This window comes from Clupea harengus, unplaced genomic scaffold (genome assembly GCF_900700415.2).
Source record: "Clupea harengus unplaced genomic scaffold, Ch_v2.0.2, whole genome shotgun sequence".
Lineage (NCBI taxonomy): Eukaryota > Metazoa > Chordata > Actinopteri > Clupeiformes > Clupeidae > Clupea > Clupea harengus.
In genome coordinates this window covers 15,845-30,762 of record NW_024880143.1, presented here as the reverse complement: position 1 = coordinate 30,762, position 14,918 = coordinate 15,845, and the positions used below count along the sequence as shown (strand labels likewise).

Genomic DNA, 14,918 nt, shown 5'->3' with positions numbered 1-14,918 from the left:
TCTCATACAGTAGGCTATGCATCTGACTCTCATACAGTAGGCTATGCATCTGACTCTCATACAGTAGGCTATGCATCTGACTCTCACACCGAACTTCCTCTATCTGTCTCCCTTTCTAAGGGCTCCCTTTTCCCTTTGTGATTGATGCATGAGAACCGCAAAGACTTTTTCAATTTCCAAACAAAAACTACTGTTCCTAGATATTCTCCAAAAGTCTGAAGGAACAAAGACACTCCGCAACCCATTCAGAATGATTCCACGACCCACTGCTGGGTTGCGACACACCATTTGAGGAACATTGCTGCTTAACCTATCTTTGTCTAGATTTGTTCGTGTACATCCTGCTTATCACACTTAGCCATGCCTTCCACATGAAGTGAACTGTAATGAAAAACGTTCTCATCTGCAACCCAAAGCTAGAATTAGTGACTTTTATGAGTTAGTCAGTCCCTCCAGGATCTGCCAAGGGTTTGTTGTAATGGTTGCAGCCAAAGACATTGAATTTGCTGTGGGAATTCTGAAAAATTGCAGTTAAAATTACAGTGGCCATGTTGTTCATTTTGAATGCACAGGTGACTGTGTCACCAGACAAACAACAAATGATTAATTCACATATTTAATTATTGCAAAAATGTAGTGCCTTTAGGTTTATAAAATATATGCAATGTAATCACTGTTACTATAGCATTAATCACCATCGCTCCAGAACTCCACAAACATCACGATTCCGGCTTTCAACTTGGGAATGCTTGTAATAGTATTCTTAAAATATGTGTAGCTCTCTACCATGAGCTATGCAGACAGGCCGAAGATTTGAAATAAATATGTATATTCTCGTCAGGAAATCTTTTAAAGTGGTTGTTTAGCAAGTAAATCAATGAATAACCAAAGGACTGATTCCACCTTAACAACATATTTCATTCTCTTTTTCTGCACCAAAAGCCCTTGGCTGATTGAGCTGTGTGATTTGTGTAGTTCCAGTGCAGTCAAATGACACATCCCCGTTGTACCTTTGTGGATTTGACTCCAGGGCTGTCGTGGTGGGTCTGATGCCTGACGTCGTTCACAATCATCTTTGCTATCTGCCAGGCCATCTCCTCTTGCGCCTATAATTACCAACAATTACAAGACACCGCCATGAAGGAAACCACCACCCCTTCAGCTCCTCTGAATTACCACCAAAGAAACACATTTGTTGTTCATTCTGGATTACATACATGCTATTCTCATGCATATTGGCCTGATTCCCACTTTTGATAGCAGCAAATGAAACATTTTCAGACAGCAGCAGGAGTAAAATTGATAAACCGACCCACCTCGTCTGAGTTTCCCTGCACCCATTTCTTCATTGCTTGAGAAAACATAGAACCTGTGAGAGAACAAAATACAGAGAAAAAGAAATAGAAAATAGAGGAGGAGAGTGTATTGAATAAAAGTATGTTATTCCGACAGCCTTCCTTTTTTACCAAGAACTACACAGCTTTCTTTTAGCTACAGCCAACACAATCATCCCTTCAGAAAGTCAGGCGTGGGTGCTTTCCTGGCCAAAAGCAGAGCTTCACAGCTATGAACAGCTACCTCACTGACAAGAGAGGGGTCACTTTTTGAGTGTTTACAAGTCAAGGTCCTGTCATCATGTCCATTCAGAGGAGAGGACACAATGGGCTAACAAACTCCTTTCCAGGTAAGACACACTTATTCGTTCTCTATTTAGGAAGGCTTCACTGTAGGTGCCATCTTACCTCTACATGGTTCTATCTACAAAGGATAGTGCACGTAAGCATTTGTTTGTGTGTGTGTGTGTGCGTGTGTGCGTGTGTGTGTGCGTGTGTGTGTGTGTGTGTAAGAAAGAGAGTCTTTGTCTCACCCTTAGATTTCTTCACATCAGGTTCCGGTTCAGCCTCTCTAATGAATTGCCCAAGCTCGTTCACCTTCCCAAATGTCATTCTTCTACAAAGAGGGGCAAGATGACATCTCTTAATGCTTCTGGAACATGCTTCCAGTGCCTGAGGCTACTTAAACTCTTTCAGACATTCTGCCTTTTATGTGAATCTAGGGCATTAGTCCTTGTGTGTGTGTGTGTGTGTGTGTGTGTGTGTGTGTGTGTGTGTGTGTGTGTGTGTGTGTGTGTGTGTGTGTGTGTGTGTGTGTGTGTGTGTGTGTGGATGTGCGCGTATGTGTGTCACGGCATCATCATGGGGTGTTTAATTACAGTACAGTTACAGTATCACACAGCACAGTGAAAACAAATCATACAGAAAATTCTATCATTTTGTAAATTTCAATGGGAAACAACATGCCTAAATGATGTGTTTAATGTTTTATAGACTGGACATAGATTGTCTTTGTAGACTTATAGACTGTATATTGATATTGAGGAGAGAAGTAAAGAATTAGGGTATGGAGGAATATCAAGGAAAAATAATTACTACTCACCCAGCATAGGGTCGTTGGTACAGAGACTCTGGGTCCAGACTTGCAATGTCGACTGTAATTGCCTCATCGAAGTTCTTCAGAATCTTAATTGCTGCTCTTTTGGTTCCCTGTTGCGAGAGATAAAAAGTCATTCATTAGGACTAGATATACCTACACACCAGGAGTTATCTGAGGGAACAGCTATGGGGAATACATGACGTCACCATGGTGTCCGTCCAACAGCTTTCTCTGTATTTCCCGTGTAAACCAATACAAACAGGGACAGTCATCTGTAATTCAACACCGTGTTTATTTGCTCTCCCCTACTTGTGCCCTCTCTGCCTCCCGCGGACCAGGCTCTTCCACTAACATTTACACAGGTGGATTTTCCCGCTCAACCGAGCTAAAAGGTCACATGAGAGGAGGCAAATCAAATGTCACTGACTCAGGGTCAGCGAATAGGAGAACAGGGGCCATGACCGGGGTGGGGTGGGGTGGGGCAGTTACCTGGGCTTGTGACCCCTCCGAGGCATGTGTGCTTCGGTCGCTGTCCGAGTGCATGTTGTTTCCAGGGGCACTGGTGTTTCCCCCGACAAACTCATCCGCCCGCACCGAATTGATAAGGTCACTCAAATACTTGTAGTAAAGGTTACTAGACAAGAAGCCTGGCAGGTAGACCTGGAGTTGAGACAAAAAACAAACATTAGATGACAAAGGACTTGAAACTAAAACAGAAAGCAACATCCACCTACACCATGTATCTCCCTGCTAGGAAGACAATTTTGTTTTATACACAATACAGCTGTATCTTTTTCTTGACCAAATAACAAACTACGAAAACTGAAGTTTGAAATCTGCAGACTGCCTTGGTGGATTCTGAGGCCCTACCTTCTCCATGGTGGTCCAGGCCTGTCTCAGGGGAGTAGTGAAACAGTCAGGGAGGGGGCCGCCCTCTCGGCAGATGTTGGACTCAATCTCCATTCGTACGGAGTCATCGAACCCCAGAGAGTTGGTGGCTTGGAGAGAAAAATACCTGCAGAGAAGGCCAGCAGAGAGAGAGACATCAGTGAGGAAACTCAGTTGGTCAGACTTGTTTCAAAGTTAGGTTGGGGCTGGGCAACAATAATATTTACACACAACATATGCCATAAAAGATGATAAGGAATTATTCCATTACTTGATACATCCACCACTGTCTGTATGTAACGTGCACCCCTTTAAAAAGAAAAATAAGCTTACTTGTCATACAGGATCATGGCATCATTCTGGGCCTCCTGGCCGTCGTACTGGCCTTTTTTAGCAGCAAGCTGATCCTGAAAGTTGTCTGCAGCCAGCCAGAATTGCAACACGTTGACAGCTTCCTCCTTCTCCATGTACTGCCGACACAAGGGGAAACAAGAGCGTTTACATTTTCCAGATCTTACTTTCTCATTATCTCCACATCCTTCATTTAGCAAGGCTTCCTTCTGATGTCTATCTGCCTGCGAGAAACGAAGGAGAGAGAAGAAACCTACACTGTGGTCTTGTTTAGATGCGGGTGAAAAAGCAAAGGTATGACTGAGAAATCCTTATTGGAGGTCAGCTAGATCTGTAGCAGAACCCCCTTTGTCTGACGACTCCTCTGGTCTTACCTCGGAGAAGTAGAAGAGGGCGGACTCGCTGAACAGGATGTCCGCCAGGAACACAGATCCACTGGTCAGCACCTCAATCTGGTATTTACAGAAATGATGACTGCGCAAGAATTCAATAAAGTGCCTGTAATGGATACACAAAAGGCAATGTTATCCACACAAAAATTATAGGGAAAAAATGAGCTGTAATCTAACGGATTAAGACTCAGACAAGACACTTACTGTTGTTCCATGATGATGAAGACTACAGACTGTGCAATAACAAAGCAGTTAGGGTCCACCTGACCATCTTCCCCACAGATTTTAGCTACAGGAGATAAGAAAGGGAAATGTAAGGTCTAATTAAACAAATCAACATAAATGCATGGTAACGTTTGTCTGTGTGTGTGTGTGTGTGTGTGTGGTGTTTGTGAGAGACTCATGCACTCACAATATTACCATACAGTATCAAGTAAAAGCATATGCAACACAATCTAAATAATTAACATGCATTCAAATGTGATCAAAACTATTCAGCTCACCACTCACAAAAGAAAGGCGAGAACTGAGTACAAAGCAGATGCCTTACCAACAATGTCATTTCTGATCTGTTCTGTGATGGGAATGGGCCTAGCAGCATCAGGAGAGACGTACTTGGTGAAGATGTTCACTGCATCTCTCTCTATACCTGGAAATGTCAGGGAATATCATTTTAAGAATGAAAAAGATCCTAAAGATTGAAGACTTTGATCAGTCATTTTCCATAAACCAGACACAGTATTAATTACAATGCCATTTTCATAACGACATTTTCAGAAGGTTCTGCACCATACATTCACCCCTAACCTGACCTCTGAATATATTCAGTGTAAAGGTACTAAATGTTCAAATTCATTCAGCAAATTCATTCCATTAAATATTCTTACAAAAAGTGGGTGACACGTTCCATGTCACTGGCCCAAACTAATGTTGCAATACGCAGATATCGATATTGTCTTCAGCAGCTAACGTGTAACAGTCATGTGAAGAACTGACAATTAAACTATGAGGTATGCTTATATGCTTATATATTTACATAGATCTATAACTAATCCCCATTCTTCTGTGCATAAATGCTGTTAAAGACATGAAGTTGAATCTTAAGGTGTTGATATGTGATCTTTTTTCTTCTGTCAATGGTGTGTTACACTTTTAGTGACATAGAAAGATCAAACCGCTTGCGTTAGTTGCTGTTGACCGTAAAAGGCTACTGCCGTGCTGACTACAGCAGCCCAGCACAACGCAAACACACACTAACTAACTGGGTGTTACAGCAGCACAGCAGAGCGCAAACACACACTAACTAACCGGGTTTTACAGCAGCGCTGTTCCAGCTCCACTCTGACCTGCAGGCTGATCAGACTTGACGGTCCCTGCTGAACTGATATGATGTCATTAAGCTCCAGTGAGTTCTCAAAGGCCTCAAAAGCCCCAGGCTCAATCACTTAACTCAACAATGAAGGCCTTGCTCATGACCGTGGAGGCAGGCTGCTAAGCTGTTAGAGCTTATCAGTTGTGGTAGCCACATATCATCTCTGATGTACCAGTTCTAAACTTTTCTAACACCCAAGTGATGATAAGAGCGAGTCAAAACAAACACCATATCTGTCTTTACTTAACAGTGACTTTTCTCTACGTGGAACCCTAGGTTCTTCCCTTTTCTCCATTAGTCCCTGACACTGTGATATCACACCATCAGGACTGACATGTACAGAAACATTTCTTTTTCATTTCTACAACTTCTTTTTAATAATCTAAAAAAGAGCAAAGGGTATCACAGACAATGACACACAACACGCCCTGAACACACATCTCCTCTGTGTCCCGTGACTTTTCTCTGATACCAAAGCCTACCCATGCTCCTAAACCAAGATTCTGACTTACTCTTCATGAGCTTGTCCGACAGGTCTCTCAGTGCATTGGTGGTCGGGACCTTGAGCGGGGTCCCTGTGCGAGAGGAGAGCTGCCGGGTCGGGGTGTCCGCTCTGGAGTGAGGCTGCTGGGGCGTGCCGGGCCTCTGACCCCCGTCTGAGCCGATGGAGTTACGGTGCAGGAGGGCGCCAGGGCCGCAGTGGGAGTTAGGGTCCTGTGGGCTAGGGGTCAGGGGTCGTGAAGGGGGCTGCGAGGAAAAGGGGTCTGGGAGGTCGACCGTGGCGTCCCCGAGGGTTCGCCGGACGCCGGAGGGAGAGTCGGGCGAGCCCGGGGAGTTCAGGCCGGACGTGGGCTCAGCCAGGGTGCTGTGCTTGACGGAGTTGAGGCTGTGCGCTCGGACCCGGGACCAACTGGTGGAGCGGAAGCTCTCGGCCTCTAGCCAGAAGCGCACCAGGTAGTCGGCCGAGCGCGCCTCCATGAACTGGATGTAGTATGGCACCGCCATGGTGTCTCGAACGATCTGGTCCACGGTTTTTGACAGTCGTGAACGAGTCTCCTGGCCCTGGTAGTTCACACTGGAACGTCCTGCATAAACACAAGGAATTCATTCAGCTATATTAGAGGCCAATATAATTATTTCATTATTTACTGCATCATACACCATAAGCTAAAGTGCAAGGCAAATCTGTTTCATAGGTGTGACAGACACCACTTCCAAAGATTTAAAACTTTGTTAAATGTAATCAGTTAACAACCTCTCTTTTGACCACAATCTTCTCGTCCTGTATACCCTGTGTTAAATGGCAAGCCTATTCTGAAGTTCCACTTTCATTATTTTAACAGCATTCAGATGAAGTCAACTGTGGTGGTCTCACATTCAAGCTGTTTTGGCATCACCCCAGCAGACCTTCCATGTACCCAAATACAAACACAACCATAACAATAAACCCAGCCAACGGTCGTCACAAAGGCTAGAGGAAAGCGAAGCCATTCGTCGGAGACCCAGCATCACATTACAGCAGAAAACCACAGGCAGAGGTCAGTGTCTACAAAAGGAGCAGTGGGAGCCACCAGAGGCGCAGGCCACAATGTCTGTACAATTCAGCCCGGTATCACAAGCAGGGTGTGGGCCTGTAGACACTGGGATTAGTGATCCAACAGGAGGAGCTTGTCTGGATGACAAACCTCTTAGGTCACAGTGGCCCTGCAGCATTCCCACACCTCCGCACTGCACCACTGGTTCTGGTTTCCACAGTAACTGACACCTATTGTTAACAGGCCTCCAGTTCACGCAAGTCTTTGAGGTCCCTCTGTTGAGGTATTCAACACCACGTTCTAGTTCACAACACAGGTAGTACATCTTAAGAGTCGCGCCCTGCCCGTCACTATAAGGCCTACAGTAGCAACTGGCAGCCTGGGACTACACCAATTACAGCAGGAGACATGGATGCACACCAGTTACAGTGCCAATGGCCTAATTCTGCCAACATTTTCCCCTACTGTGCTAGGTAGGATATTTCATGACACAACCCACCACACGGTCATGATAGACTATCAATCAGCATTATACATCTTTCTGAGCATTAAAAACCAAGTTGATGTCAAGGCTAACATTATTTTTGATGTAGGTAGAAATAGGGCTGAACGATTTGGGAAAATAATCTAATTGCGATTTTTTACCAAAATATTGCGATTGCGATTTAATATGCGATTTTTTTCCCCCTCTTTTTTCCCCCAACAAAACGTAATGAATGATTTAAATATGAACAACACAATATTAGATACATTTAGTGTAAAATATTCTTTCCCACATTTTACATTTTTATTTAACTGCTCATTAAGAACAAGAACAACAAATCGGTGGCTTTACCACTGTGCATTTAAGTAATTTAAAAAAAGTAATTTTAAGTATAAACACTAGGCATGCACTTTTTTAACACTGTGTGCAAAATGTACCATCTTAAAAAAATTTTTAAAAAATTAAAAAAAATTTTTTTTTTTTTTTTTTAGACCACGTTTTTTAATCGCTAACGTTGCGGTTAGAAAATCGCGTTCTATCATATCGCGACTAAATCGCAAATGCAATTAATCGTTCAGCCCTAGGTAGAAACTATATTTTGACCAGAATCTCATTTATCTGGGACTTTTTCTATAGCCAGTACTTCAAGCCTTATCCTGTGTGAGAACAGCAATCTATTCCTTCACCTTCTCTCAGATTGGCTGTTGAGTTTAAGCCTGTGCTTGAGATAGCTATGTGTTTAGGCTACAATTAGCATGTGAGTCTTAGGCCAAGGACATGTAATTAAAAAACAAAGGAAGTGTGTGTAAAGAGCCACAGAAGCTAAGGTTGAACCAAATCTGTATCATCAAAATGAACACTCCTTACAGGTTCCAGTATGTTCCTTGTGGGCAGGGAAAGTGTCAAACTCGTCACTAAGCTTGACATAATTTATCACATTATTAAACTGGACTTAAACCTATTTTCTGCTTTCCTTGAATGGAGCAGACATACAGTCTTTTATGCGCAAGAGAAACACGCCACATAATCACAAACTTTGTTACATATTCCCCATAGATGACCAAACAGTTTCCATTTCAGAATGGAAGAAAGATTCTCTATTAAACAGCAAATAGAGCAATCATAAAGAAGGGCCCACTCGTATGAAAATTCATTCACCAAAGATAATTCACTGCATGTTTCAGGAAAATCTTTTTATCAAAGTAACCCTAGCTTTAGCAGAGGCACCAGCTCAGCAGTTCTTGGTAGTGCTGTGAGATAAACACTGATAGGGTAAAAGGAAACGCACCGAGGTCCCCAAAGTGCGCGGCTTCCATGTGGCTTGGCTGCTTCTTGAGGATAGCAGTGCGGCCCCGGGCGAAAGAGTCCATGTTGGCGGAGATGGCATTGATGGCCACATGACTCGGGCCGGCTGCCTCAAGGATAGCATGCTGATTACGAGGGCTAACTGACGGAGAGTGTGGGGATCCTGGACCTGAGGAGATAGAGAACGAGAGAGAGAGAGAGAGAGAGATGGGGGGGGGGGCAGGGGGAGGAGACAGACAGAGGGAGAGAGAGAGAGAATGAGAAAGGGCAAAGAGAGAAAGAGATTTAGACTGAATAAAGAGAACGGATGATTAAAATGAGAATAAACAAGCATTTGTCATTTAAGATATTTTGTCAAGGATTTTCTTATCTATGTGTTCCTGGCTTTAACTCCTACAGAAGGCATGTTCCATTTACATGACAACAAACTCAAATTCAAATATAAACCATATTGAGCGGTTCTGTAATCAAATTTTGACCCAAATCAAATCCAATACACCCAAATCAAAACACATTTGTCTAAAAATAGTCCTAATGTCCTCTCACTCTCCTGCCAGTAACAGAGAAATGAACACCCCCCACCCTCCTTTCAATACAGACCAGTAGATAAACTGGGCTAGCAGGGTTTGCCTAGATACTAAAACCCATTCATCCATGTTAAAGTGTAGATCAGCTTGGAAGCTGCCCCCAACGCAAAGCAGGAGGACAGTGAATGTACTATGCGTCGATCATGACCATTAAAGAGCAGAACACTCTCACACATAAGATCAGCAGTTACCTCGACTTGCTCTAACTTCGGCAGGTTTCTCGAGATCCTTTGCTTTTGCTGCATGTAAAACAAACAAGAAATGAATCATCTATGTGCATATGCAGTTTTTATGGCCCTGGAGGTTTTGAAAACAACTCATTTCACAAGACACCAAGCAGGAAACACATGTAAGCTAAACTGACTTAAACATTCACATACAAAACAAAAACCTTTACATGTGTATCAAATCATACTTCAGAGGCAAACATAAGAATGTGCCCGTGTGAAGCAAATATGATGCAATATAAACGGTTTCCTCTTTGCCAGAATGGATGATATAAAGTTGAAGCGATCTGTGAATGTGTTCCCTTGCTGGAGAGGCAGGTCTCTCTAACATGATACAGGCATTTGCAGGCCCTAACACTCCAACCCCACTCCCAGAGGTAAGAACATTAAATATTATAAAAAAAAGTTTGTAGAGGCAAAAATCCAAATGGGGAACATCCACTCATGTGCTCCAGGAGTCTTATATTCCAAGAAGAACTGGAACACTTGCACTGAGGTTGCCCTTTGCAGTGCTGCTTTGTAAGGGATCAATTGTCAAAATAGCTTCTCACGTCACAGGATTAGTTATTCAAAACATTATACCTTTGCGTCAAATAGAAAACCATGTCACTCTTGTAAAAATGGTCAGGACAACAGAACATTTCACACCATGAATTCAGTTCATTCTGTTCAACTTATTCATATTCGCAAATAACCTTCGGATACATAAAGCCATGCAGCTTGGATGGCAAAAGCTGCAAGGTCAAGATATCACCATCAAGCCTGCACCTACCTTTAACTGTCACATTACTGAGTGGAACTTGAACAAAAAGGTGCTGAGAACTTGTGCTGAATTTATTAATATTATTGAGTGTTCAACGATGGATGTCAATGCACAAATGAAGATTAAGCATTTTTTTTTTTACTACAGTTAACATTACAGAATAATATGCCCTTATTTGAATGTGCTGTGGTTCGTGTTGTCAGATAAATATGATTGGCTCCAAGTCTACAATAATGTCATAACTTTATAATACCAGAATTTCTCTCAACATTGTCATGCCTCCTTCTTGCCTGTTTTTATGATAGCATCTCCCTTCAAGTCTGAACATATAAAACATGATAAAAACGCATTAAGCAAGTTAGTAAGGTGGTCAGGGTGCACTGGAATACAGAAAATCATACTACACTTTAGAATTACATAATTTTTTAGACAGGAAACCTATTTAATGCATCTTTTAAGCCTTACAATAAACGTACTAGCTTTACAAAAAGATTCACCGTTTCACTGTTAATCACTATGAATAATTTTGAATAATTTATTTTAGGTTTCGATGGCTTTCAGGTGATTTGCCTCAATAAAATGTAATATGAACCTTAGCTAATCTGAAGGACAGCGAAGTCACACTATTACCACTCGATTCAGATTAACCTCTGTGGCTCTCTTCTGCTTTTTTATGTTTACAGAGGACGTTTCACTTTAGATATGACTTACAGGCGTGAAACCAGCCAATCTGTCAAATTGTGCCTAGACGGAACTGCCATCTCACGTCTCCTAGACTTTCAGTAGTTGTGATGGACAGTCTCAGAAAGGCGACATACGGTATTAGAGGATGCCTTTGCAATACTGATGTACCAAGGCAACATGAAACAAAATTACATTAACGAGCACAGGGAGTCCGAACACATGCAATTTCCTTAGATGACTTTTCATTTGAGATACCCAAAGTGACACTGCAGCCCTGATTAGCCTCAACAATTGCACATGGTGCTTACACACGGCGTAAACAGTAAATTGTTGTTATGAAATACAAACATCTAGTTACAAAGGCATTATCAGAAAAAAGGCCAACCGTGCCGGACCCTGATTCGACATTCACTGTCAGGTACAGTTGGGCTTGGGTCGGGTAGCATATCTTTACCCTAGCTGCTAAACAGATAACGTTAGCTCGTTAGCTTGACGGGGAATATAGCTAACGTTAGCTGGCTACTTCCTTACCTTTCCGTTTAAAAAACGACATGGTTATAATCACGCTGTGAATATGTTCTCAGCTCAGTGACAGCATCCCGTGAAATCCCGTGTCCCCTCATTCATAACAATAGTTTTAAACTGCGTGCAGAAGCAGTCAAATCCCAATTTTCCTCCCTCTTTTCTCAGTTGGACCAGTCGCCATATTGTCAATAAACGTCTCACTTCCGGAATGCTGCGGCAGCATTGTGGGAAACTTCTATGTTTCGTTCTAAACAGAGGAGGGCAGTAGAAACAAAGATTTTCAGTCTCTGATTTTACTCTGGCGGAAATCCTTTTGACTTGCATACAAAGACTATTATCTGTAGTGGCACTGTCAGCAATCTATTCACTGTAGGCCTACTACATCGCACAATTCATAAAATGCCACATCATAGATTTGATCAAAGAACCTCTTTCCGATAAATGCCCCAAATATCTCATTAACAGCATTTGAGAGGTTACGTTATGGCTTTGGGGAAATCGACAGTGACAAACCAAGTGGCAAATCGAAATGGGTGTGGTGTGGTTCAATATAAACATGTCTCTGGCATAAACGACTGTGACCATCCCCGAAGTGGTTTACTTACATGGCAGGCCTTGTGCGGAGTATCATTTACAAATCTGATGAAGCTTGATAAATTAATCTTTTAGAAAGTTTCAACGGTTCATTACTGTTCGGCTGAGTCATGATGACCACACTGGCATTTAAGAAAAGTGGTCACACCCTTACTTTCCCTTTGGTTGATAACAAAGGAATACATTTATACGTGGCTAAGTCTCAGAAAAGATAATAGTTGTACCTTTCCATTTTTAACGACTGATTTTTTTTATTTCTCATGACATGACAGTTTCCAATCTGTTTAACCATAGCCAAATTTCTATACATATACAAACCATTCAAATTTCCAAATGTTTCTTTAAGGCACTATGACATTTGTTTAAAATGTGCAATCAAATCAAATCAAATCCAGATCTCTGCTGGAGACATTATTTTCCCTGGCTCCAAATATATAAGTAGTCTCTGATGGAACAGAAATATTCATGACAAGCATTTCAAAACAGTGGTTTTTATTTATTTCTTTTTTTCAGATGGTATATTGAACATTTGATCATCAAGTATTCCAAAACAGCTTATTTAAGTTTTGTTTGGATGGTACCTTTAACAGTTAAATATCCCATTTAGATACATTACAATGCCCTTCAAATTCAATAATAATAAAAAAAGCTTTCCTATGAATTCCCTAAAAGTAGTATAACTGTAGGAGTTTCACACACACACACTGCTGGCCATCTCCAAGGAAGAGTCTAGATCATCAAGTGCTACCCGTGCCATACACACTTCAGGCAACACCATCATTCGCAATCCACAGGAGGAAGAACAGCAGAGGAGGTCAAACTGTAGGGAAGAATAGAGAAAAGGAAATAAAACAAGCCACAGTGAAAATATATCTATTATACAAAGGTAGCATTTAGAGTTATTCATTTGATTAATGCTTTTATCCAAAGTTACTTACAAGTATGTATCAAGCTACAGTAAATTAAGGAGACCCATTCAGAGTAAGCCCGACAATAACGCCGCCAGTCAAGCTGACAACATGCCATAAAGGGCAGAGCGACAGAAATGCACAGCAAGTGAAAAAAGAGGACATACAAAGGTAACAACATATAATTACTATTAAAGGTTCCTTACCTCTGTCAGCATACACTCATTTCCCCAGACACTTCTCAATGGCGCTTACAACTTTAGCCATTTTCTTGTCATCATCCACAAACCCTTCCCCATTCTAAAACAGAGGCACGCATTTCACTTTAATGTTTCATAAGTGTTAAAAGAGTTTCATAAGAATCTTACACAACATGTGTTCTTACAAACGAAATACCATCATGCATCACTGCCAGTTTGGGGCGGGTCAAATGTAGCATATTTTGAACAGTCAAAAATCAAATGTACAGAACACATGAAATGAAAAACAAAGGACCTACCTTCTTGGAGTGCACCAACTTCCCCCCCACCTCTACCTCAAACCAACCAGATGTTGTAGGCGTGCTTTCACCAGTCTGCAACATTTAAATAACATTAGTCCATCCATTTACAGTTTTGGAAAAAGTCCAGTGCGTTTTACCTCCCCCCCCAAAGTGAAATCATGCACTAGGAATTAGCTAAAACATTCCAGGGAAAGGCGTGAACTTACTATATCAAGATCGCCCGGAAATTCATCCTCAAGCAAAGTCTTGATTTTGGTGAACTGCGAAAAAAATGTAATGTTAACCGGGGTTTATATAATATATAATCTAATGAATAAAAAGTACAAATAAATGATGAGCATCGTTATTTTAGAACATGGCTTACTTTGGGTCTGTACCCTCATCCACCACTAAAAGAAAAGAAACAGCATCGTTAGTGACCACACAACATATTTACTACTAACAAACCAATGGTACAAATATACGTCATTCTACAACCGAGGATTTGAGATTATACGGTGGTGCTTGCTTACTCGAGTTAGCTAACTAAACAAAGCATGGCGCATGCAGATCCAAATGCATGACGTCAATCGTGTGTGAAACAATCACACTCCCAGCGCCAACACCTTTATTTTTAGCACCAATTGGGTCTTTGTTTCATTCAATATTATTCAACATTTTGTAAACCAGCCAAGGCTTAGACAAGATAATTGAGACGCGCACAGTACGTTTAATGTTTGCTGCTAACGTTACCTTATGCAATTGTGCTAGAATATTAGGAAATTAGCTTGCCACAACAAAACATTTATATTTTACGTTAATTCAGACAATTCTATTCACGAGATACGCTGTGCTGAAGAGTCGAATTGCACAAACAGTCTTACGTACCAATAAATGACATGAACTTTCACACCCATGATGCAGGTCGAACTGGCTCTGAGATGAGTAACTAGCAGACAATGGTAGCGGTTATAAATTGGTAGTGAACTACTGGGTAATGAATATACCCTCGGTAAACGAGCGGGTAGTATTGCCTTAATTGTTGGCAAACCTGCAAGGCGGAGCAATAGTCGAGACATTCTGGAGTGTTTAAACCAGGAAGTTGTGGTTAGATAAGCATGATCAACGGAAGCGAACCTTAGATAAGCACTACATGAAGGAAATTGAGTCGATTACGCAGAGTAGCATGTTTTGACAACATTCAATCTTTAGTGTGGCGTGAATGATAACTTTAGATTTGTCCCATTCCATTTGTATAATAAACTCTGAATGTATAATCGTGAATTACTCGTTACGTAATCATGCAACCCTACGCATGCGTATGTTTGCTGTCCTTGTTTGGGGTGTAACGTCTTGGGGGCAGTTCATGTCTATGAGAATTCCACGAAT

General features: G+C 41.7%; 2 protein-coding genes across 3 annotated transcripts; both read right to left on the bottom strand.

Annotated features, from left to right (window-relative positions):
* Positions 1-9: 9 nt before the first annotated feature.
* akap10 (A kinase (PRKA) anchor protein 10) lies at positions 10-11,783 on the bottom strand. 2 transcript variants are annotated; one of them, XM_042706183.1, is made up of 14 exons: positions 11,553-11,783; positions 9,539-9,586; positions 8,744-8,929; positions 5,949-6,521; positions 4,615-4,713; positions 4,269-4,353; positions 4,047-4,170; positions 3,655-3,791; positions 3,304-3,448; positions 2,923-3,093; positions 2,437-2,543; positions 1,868-1,950; positions 1,317-1,369; positions 10-1,106 (listed from the first exon to the last, which is right to left on the bottom strand). In XM_042706183.1, exons 1-14 carry the CDS (start codon positions 11,572-11,574, stop codon positions 987-989), a joined length of 1,953 nt encoding a protein of 650 aa, XP_042562117.1. In that variant the 5' UTR covers positions 11,575-11,783; the 3' UTR covers positions 10-986. The 2 variants fall into 2 exon arrangements, with proteins under 2 accessions (XP_042562117.1, XP_042562116.1); XM_042706182.1 differs by lacking the exon at positions 11,553-11,783 and having other exon boundaries at positions 9,539-11,499.
* An 832-nt stretch (positions 11,784-12,615) lies between these two features.
* On the bottom strand, positions 12,616-14,742 carry selenow1 (selenoprotein W, 1). Its single transcript, XM_042706187.1, has 6 exons — positions 14,418-14,742; positions 13,915-13,939; positions 13,757-13,810; positions 13,548-13,622; positions 13,255-13,348; positions 12,616-12,960 (listed from the first exon to the last, which is right to left on the bottom strand). The coding sequence occupies exons 1-5, from the start codon at positions 14,606-14,608 to the stop codon at positions 13,271-13,273; spliced, it is 423 nt and encodes a 140-aa protein (XP_042562121.1). The 5' UTR covers positions 14,609-14,742; the 3' UTR covers positions 12,616-12,960; positions 13,255-13,270.
* Positions 14,743-14,918: the final 176 nt, after the last annotated feature.

What these genes read in the sequence shown, in the direction of transcription:
- akap10 (XM_042706182.1), bottom strand. Translation starts at nt 9,617, where the DNA reads ATGATTCATTTCTTGTTTGTTTTACATGCAGCAAAAGCAAAGGATCTC. An exon ending in GATCAGAAATGACATTGTTG is followed by an intron (nt 4,354 to 4,614) that starts GTAAGGCATCTG and finishes TATCTCCTGTAG; the next exon opens with CTAAAATCTGTGGGGAAGAT. An exon ending in TACCAACGACCCTATGCTGG is followed by an intron (nt 1,951 to 2,436) that starts GTGAGTAGTAAT and finishes CCCTCTTTGTAG; the next exon opens with AAGAATGACATTTGGGAAGG.